The sequence below is a fragment of the Lactuca sativa genome, chromosome 5, assembly GCF_002870075.4.
Source record: "Lactuca sativa cultivar Salinas chromosome 5, Lsat_Salinas_v11, whole genome shotgun sequence".
Taxonomy (NCBI): Eukaryota; Viridiplantae; Streptophyta; class Magnoliopsida; order Asterales; family Asteraceae; genus Lactuca; species Lactuca sativa.
The window spans coordinates 331,617,883-331,625,287 of NC_056627.2; the positions used below are offsets into that span (position 1 = coordinate 331,617,883).

Consider the following 7,405-nt stretch of genomic DNA (forward strand, 5'->3'; position numbering starts at 1 on the left):
TTTAGGATTTAGGAAATTCTTATTTTGTATGTGTCTTGTATGTTAGATTTATTATTTTTGTGTTCATCTGGATAAAGAAGGTGTGTATATCAGGAGGGGAGAGAGAGAGAGAGAGAGAGAGAGATTCTCTTTTTTATTTTTCTTTTAATTATAAAACAATATAAATAAATTAAAAAGAAAAACTAAAACAGGAAAAACAAAGGGCAAAATGATCATTACAAAAAAAATTAAAATAAATTGGACCAAATGACAAGAAAATGAAAATGAATACTAGTCCAAACATATTTGGCCTAAAGTGATAATTTCAAACCTAACCGCATAACCATTCTTACAATTTACTATATCCCTTATCCTAAGTTACAACCTTTAAAATTGGATTTATTTCCCTGTTTTGAGATAAATCCCAAACAACCTCTAAAATTGGATTTGTTTCCCGATGAATTATACGTTTTCATTTAGAAAAAGTTGCTATCAGATTTGATGTTATGGAATATAATGTCAGTCATAAAAATAATGTCTACGGAATTTCAGATAATGACAAAATAATCAATGAGTGAGAAAAATATTATTCTTCCACAGGTAAATTTTCACAAACTTATAAACTTCACAAACTTATGGTTTATGTAATTTCCCTTTGTAAATTTTCACACTTTAACTTACGATTTATACAATTGCCCTTTGGTATTTCAATAATGCTTGTATCTTGATTCACCATAGACAAACTATTCTTCCCATAAACTTTTCGGTTGCAAGAACCATATCTATGCGATAAAAAATAAAAATAAAAATAAATAAATAAACAAAAAAAAAACACCAACAACTGCATAAATTGCAACCACCTAACGTTCTTGAACCTCAATAACAACGTAACTTCTTTGGGTACTTTCATCAAACACCTTGTGTATGTAGTAGTTAAGACCTTCACCTCATTACAGAAGTTATTAGTAAAGGGATCCAAAATCAATACATAAACCCAAACAAGGACTATACAGTAAAATAAAATCTAGGTGAACTTACTTTTTAAGAATTTGGCTTCGAAAAAACTCCCTCAGAAAAAGAAAGCACCCTGAAGAGTATAGTTTAATTGGATTCTGAAAAAAAAAATCGAATATACCACTTGAAGAATAACATTATTATTAATAATATATAACAGAAACCTTCATCTGTATTCAACTAATAACTCCTTTATTACAAGAAAGTCAATCATAACAATAATCCCCTTCTCATATAAATGGTCACTAAACTTCAATCTGGATACACCACTTATACATCTCCTCTTGAGGCACAGGAATCACAATGGTTAATAATCCAGTTGCATTGTCATAACTGAACTCGGTGTTCAACCCATCCACACTGCACCTGAGAGGGAGTTGAGATGAGTAGGCTCCGAATCGGCCACATCCTCGCACTTTTAGCGACACCGTGGCTGTCACTGGTCGCGTTTCACTTAAAGGAGTAGAACCGTCGCTAAACACTCGAGATTCTGAAGCTAAATGGACTTCAAATTCGTCAACCGCACCACTGCTATTGAACATATCGAGTAATCCGATAGGTGCTACTGAAATGTTTTCTGATATTTCCTGTTAAAATAGATTTAACATGTTCAGTTCACTTTGTTTTCTTTTGTTCTTTTCATATAATGAGGTCCTTGGGTTAAAGTTAAATTACAAGAGGCTAACCTTTAGAGGACAGAAATGGAATAATTCGTATTCAAGAACCTTGAGTGTTACAGGCAACGAGACGCCTTTCGGTAACCGAATTACCTCCCCTGCAATACAAATATCAGTGTCAGTGTTAGTGTCAGTGCCAGAGACACTCTATAGTCTTGGTGATATATGAAGTTTGAAAGGGTGAGGCACCTGATCTTTGACAATATACGACGGTTTCCCCATGCCAATCCGGACCTGCTACTTGAGTTAGGGCATCCACGTCAGTAGATTGCACGGACCCCGTGAGAATGCCGGGAGATGCATCATGGATGCGGGTTTTCTTCTCGATTTTGCACCAACCGGCACCTTGGCAGTTGAATACACCCACCACTCCCGTGCACTTATTCACATTCCAAATCTTAAGCAGGCTGCATAAATTTCGTTTCTTTTCTTTTTAAGACATTGTACTTTAAAAATCTACTTGATTGTCACAGTAAGTATCGCCTTTTTATATGGATGCGATCGCTATAACAGTGTAGATTTTTCAAAAAAAAAATAAAAAGGAAAAAATGATAGTAGAATGTTTGTAATAAACAAGGAAAGACCTGATTCCATCTCTAGCCGGATCAGCAAAAAGACAGTCAAGTGTGGGTCTTCCAGGCAGTTGAGCACGAAGCACGGATCCATCCGGGAGAACCAACTTCCTTAACAGATCAAAGTTGTGGTTTCCAGGCTTGTCACTAATAAAATTAATTCCAAATCCAATTAGTTTACAGATTTTCCATTTTCATGAAATAATATCAATGAAAATAGAAACATAAACAAATACCTAACGTAGATGGCACATCCACCAATAGATCGAGCAGCAGCATGATAATCAGCAGCCGGATGAAGACTCTGAAAGTTTCATTCATAATTAGATACAAATTTCCCTTTTACCATGTTTTTTAACTTATCATCATGAGTCATTAATGCTTACATGGAACATGTCCCAATCAGGCTGCATAAATTCACCAAGAAACAACGTATTATACGCGACAGAAGAAATATGAATGGTGTGAGACGCAGGGTCATGAGGGTAGAAATCATCCGAAGCTCTGATAATTGCGGTTTGTTTCGCACTATAAAGCCCATCCGTATTATGACACATACACGCAATACATCCATTATCTTCAAAATTCTTTGCAATCGAAGCTTCAAGAGCCTGAACATAACTTCTAGTAATGGAAACTCTCCCACCATATCCAGCCCCGAGTGTTTCAATTATGTTTTGAACATCAACTTTAACTCCATCAACTCCACATGAAGCAAGGTACGCATGAAGTTCGTTGTAGAAGTTGAAAACTTTTCTAGGGTGAACTAGACCCAAGCCATGGACAGCAAGGCTGTCCATGACTATGTCTGGTTGGTTTCCTTTTACACCCGGGGACTGAATCGGGTATGCCAGAGTTGGGTCGTAATGTTCCATTCCGGCTACAGATGGATTTACACCACCCCAGTAGCCTGCTAAAGCATGCCAGACGTATACGTATTTGACATTATGACGTTCTTTTGCTTCGTCTACCACGTGCTTTAAGCCTGGGGGGTGATCGTCTTTCTTCTTTTGAAATTTCTCGTTCTCTTTGATTCCTGTTAGTCTGTTTGCAAATCTGCGAGATTGATTGAAAAAAATTTAGTAGAATTAACAAAAGAAAGAAGAGTTATTATAGTAATAACGTAAAGATATTCCTTACTGTGCTCCTTCTTGGACAACGATGTTGGGGTCCTTGTTTTCGTTACCAATTTGCTGCCAACCATCGTCTATGATGAGGAAGCGGGGTGGAGTCCCTCCTGATGATAAACTACAATAGAAACCATCAAAACTTCATTCGCTTAATATCTCTTTGTTGAATCTTTGAGGCCATTTTCCCAACAATTTGTTTCTAGAAATGGTATAAGTATTTCGGATTGAAGTTAGTTTTTTAAATTACCTTTTGAGGCCTTCTTCAACACCCTCTGCAGTGACATCGGTGTAGAAAGCATCCCATGTGCACCAACCAAACCAGTCGATAAATTCGGGTAACTGTTGTAGATTTATATCAACCAACAAAAGTCAGACAAATGAGTAAATAAGATACGATTCTCATGACATTCTTGAGATTTTACATGGAGGGATGTTTTTTTTTTTACCTTTTTCTTCTCCCGATGATGAAATGTTTGCATATGGTTCTCAACTGCCCTGTTCCACAATCAGATTTAAATTCGAAGTCAGGCAATAGGCCTTTTTAAGTTACAAAGACCATAGTAATATAGTAACAACAAAAAGTTAGACAACCAAGTTGGCATTTGGCAAGTCCACTTACTTTAAAGCCTGTGTGATGACCTCAAAAGGGTTTGTTCCAGCATTCATGTAAACAAGGCTGAGCCCTTGATTGGTTTCAACTGCATGATCCCCTGAGTAAAAAGCACAAAACAACAATTAGTTTCTGTAAAAAGATTATTATATTATTCCTGCAACCCCTGAGTTGGCTCTGGCCCACACAGTTAATATACTAACCACTCTCTAGGCAAATCTCTAGTTCATTCTTATCATTCCCTTGAAGAACAGCTCTGAACTGGCCTTCCAAAAGAGGAAGGAATACGGTATAGATTGTGGGACTATTGTCATTGTTGTCTTTGCTCTCAACAAGCATAAATTGAGTCTCTAGAGGAATATCTTTCCCACATGTTCCCATTCGCTGAGTCATCCACCATAGCTTGAAACGGAAACAACACATAAACCGAAGATCCCTGATACAAATCAAACAAAATTGTTTTAACATTTCTCTATTAGATCTTCACATGAAATCTTGAAAATGCATGATGATTAAATGATGAACAGAATCTGGAACTTACTCTAGGACTCCAACAGGAAACACGTGGAGACTTTTGGTATTTGAAGATGTTGCACCAATGAATGCACCTGTTACAAGTCCTGACCCTGTTCCTGGGGTCAGCACGATGTTTTCTGGTACGTTTTTAAGTATGGTTTTCCCATGGACTACAAGGTTTGCAGCATCAATGGAGATCTTTGGTGTAATTGTCATCTTTACAAACGGTGTCTGAGGAGAAACTACAGATACAATGAACAATGACCATTAAAAAAGAAAATTAATGCTGAGAAGAAGAAAGGGAAAGTGGGAAACAACCAAACAAAAAAAATATTATAATCAAGTGCTTACAATCTCTTTAACTTTTTAGATTAAAATAAGACGAAAATATGTTAACTAGTTTTAAATTTTAATCACCCTAAGGGCATCCGCAATGAATTTAACTTATTAGAGTTTAATAGATTGACACATCATCATTTTACTCACTATACAATATTATATTAATTTTCCTACAATGCATTGAACTTCAATAGAGTTCATTGGAATATATATTCAATAGTTAGTTTCCTTTTTCCCATTGAAAAGTTCGATCATTGAACTTCATATTCATTAAATGCCAACACGGAATCCCATAATACTGGAGTTTAATCCATACCAATTAGGCATGCCAGCTCATTCAACTCTCCCATTGAACTATGCATTGTGTATGTTCTAAAAACTTACCATAATTATTGCTTACCTATCCTTTTTGGAGTTTTGTACTGGGTAATTGTGTTTTTTAAAAATATTTACTAATCTCTTGTGCTTTTAAATTTAATTACTGAAACACAGGTAATTAGCTTTTTGATGACCCCAAATTCCCAATATACCACCATCTCCCCCATCTGTTCTTCCAATCGGAACTCAAAGGTTCTCCTTCACCGACCTTTCACGCTGTCTCGTTCTTCCTCCAAATAGCACAAAATAGATCTAGCTTTTGGGAAGTTTTCAAAGAAACTGGCAAGACTGACCACAAATCCTTTCGTTTGAAATAGTGATAAAAGTTTGAGAGAATAAATTTGTGATTGGAAACCTTCCATGAATCTATGCTTATGTGAACTGGGAAATTTTCCGATACTGATGTTCTAAATTGACTAAATTTCCGATAAAATGCACATGGTTCGGTTATAGCATTTGTGTGCGCAGAAATCGTAAAAAACATCGCCTGATATGAATTGCTCTCCAATCTTCGATTTTTTCTACTTCTTGATCAAAAATGAAAACCAAATCGCAAATGGGTGATTACAAAATAGTTGTGTATCTCCTAAAATGCCAACAAATCTTTGAGTTTTTTGTGCTTCTTGATACAAAAGAAAGCCAGGTCGCAAATGGGGTGAAGGAGACTGGTGGTGTTACATATGCATATAAAAGAACAACTGACCAGTGAAAGAGGATAGGTGGGAGAGAACCACCGCCGACGGGACAGAGGGCAGGGGTGGTGTAGCCGACAACTTAATAATTGAAGAAATAGGAAGGTTGAAATGGAGACAAAGATGAAGACTCATTGTGCAAACAGATCTTTAACAGCAAGGATAAAGATGGTTGATCTTTAGCTCCGGCGGACAAAAAACGGCGAGTAGAATAGGAAGGGAGAAGAAGAGGGATAGATGTGGGTCACCCTATTTAAGATTTTTTTTTAATATAAAAATATATATATATATATATATGACGTGGAATATATTTTTACAACCTTTTTGTAAATATTTTTCAAACTACGTCATTCTTGCAAATAATTATTAAAATTTCATTAAGTTTTTGTAGTATTTTAATAGTAAAAACAATATAAAATATCTAAGATTTAAAACCAGCGTGGTCACATAATATATTATTATTTTTATTTATTTAAATAGTAATGTCAAGTAATGTTATTTTAGAAAAATATGACTTATACTTAAAATTGATAAATTATATAAGGGAACTTTATATAATATATGACAATACATAAAAACAATTTTTTTTTTTTTATTTTTGAAAATAATTTAAAAGATTTTGGAACATGATTTTTTATTAAATAAAGACGAAGTAGATAACCAAAAAAAAAGACGTAAACAGGAAAAAAACAATAATAATAATCCTGTCTTTTCCTTCTGATTTTTTCCTTTTTTTGGAAATAATAAGAAACACAAAAAATTGGCACAGAGGGTCGATAGCGTCACATAGTTCTGAAGAATAATAATAATAATAATAACAATAATATTATTAATAATAAAGAAGACAATCCAGCTTAAAAAGGGGAAGAAAGTTCAAAACTTCAAATGCACGATAATTATCCTAAACATTTTGCACAAAAACAGACATAAACAAACCTAAATCAAATCATCAAGCACTACGAGCCAAATGAGTTCCACAGAAAACCATTACAAGATCTAGAAAATCATTTAAGCTCCTAATGAAATCGTAATTGTCAACATAACAACTCAGCTTTCTGTCAAAATGAACAATACCTGATTCCGCAGTCGCTTCTCGAATTAATCTCTTCGATTACAACGAAGCCCTCCGCTTTCGATTCTCAACCGATCAGCTCGGAAGAAGAGCACTCCAGATATGAAAATGCGAGCTTCCAAGAGAAATTTGGGAGGAGAAGCAACGAGAAATGCTCAGCAGAAAACCGGTTTATTGATTTCAAAATGGAACAAGTTTGAACTTGAAATAGAAAGAGGGCGGGGGAGGGGTTTATATACCTGTGAAGCGATTAACAGTCGAACAAGTCGGCTATATCTTCGAACGAGATCATGACACGTGTCAGAAGCAAGTTGGCTGATTAGATAACAACAATTTTACCCTGGTTTCTTTTTCTTTCCCTAGAATGGATATTTTGGGATGATAAGCATGTGAACCGGTCTAACAAGTTGTAACTTTTAGGAGATG

The 7,405-nt window shown here is 35.3% G+C and overlaps 1 protein-coding gene across 2 annotated transcripts; it reads right to left on the bottom strand.

Moving 5' to 3' along the window:
- Nucleotides 1–1,111: 1,111 nt before the first annotated feature.
- LOC111887576 (probable galactinol--sucrose galactosyltransferase 2) lies at nucleotides 1,112–7,195 on the bottom strand. Of its 2 annotated transcripts, none has more exons than XM_023883748.3 (13): nucleotides 6,982–7,195; nucleotides 4,524–4,740; nucleotides 4,186–4,418; nucleotides 3,992–4,082; nucleotides 3,819–3,867; nucleotides 3,620–3,711; nucleotides 3,383–3,490; nucleotides 2,629–3,298; nucleotides 2,479–2,546; nucleotides 2,255–2,389; nucleotides 1,860–2,077; nucleotides 1,680–1,768; nucleotides 1,112–1,580 (listed from the first exon to the last, which is right to left on the bottom strand). In XM_023883748.3, the coding sequence occupies exons 2-13, from the start codon at nucleotides 4,712–4,714 to the stop codon at nucleotides 1,239–1,241; spliced, it is 2,286 nt and encodes a 761-aa protein (XP_023739516.1). In that variant the 5' UTR covers nucleotides 4,715–4,740; nucleotides 6,982–7,195; the 3' UTR covers nucleotides 1,112–1,238. The 2 variants fall into 2 exon arrangements, with proteins under 2 accessions (XP_023739516.1, XP_023739515.1); XM_023883747.3 differs by lacking the exon at nucleotides 6,982–7,195 and adding an exon at nucleotides 5,919–6,087.
- Between the last annotated feature and the right edge of the window lie 210 nt (nucleotides 7,196–7,405).

What these genes read in the sequence shown, in the direction of transcription:
- LOC111887576 (XM_023883747.3), bottom strand. Translation starts at nt 6,042, where the DNA reads ATGAGTCTTCATCTTTGTCTCCATTTCAACCTTCCTATTTCTTCAATT. An exon ending in TTTCCTGTTGGAGTCCTAGA is followed by an intron (nt 4,419 to 4,523) that starts GTAAGTTCCAGA and finishes GATTTGTATCAG; the next exon opens with GGATCTTCGGTTTATGTGTT. An exon ending in GTCATCACACAGGCTTTAAA is followed by an intron (nt 3,868 to 3,991) that starts GTAAGTGGACTT and finishes ATTGTGGAACAG; the next exon opens with GGCAGTTGAGAACCATATGC.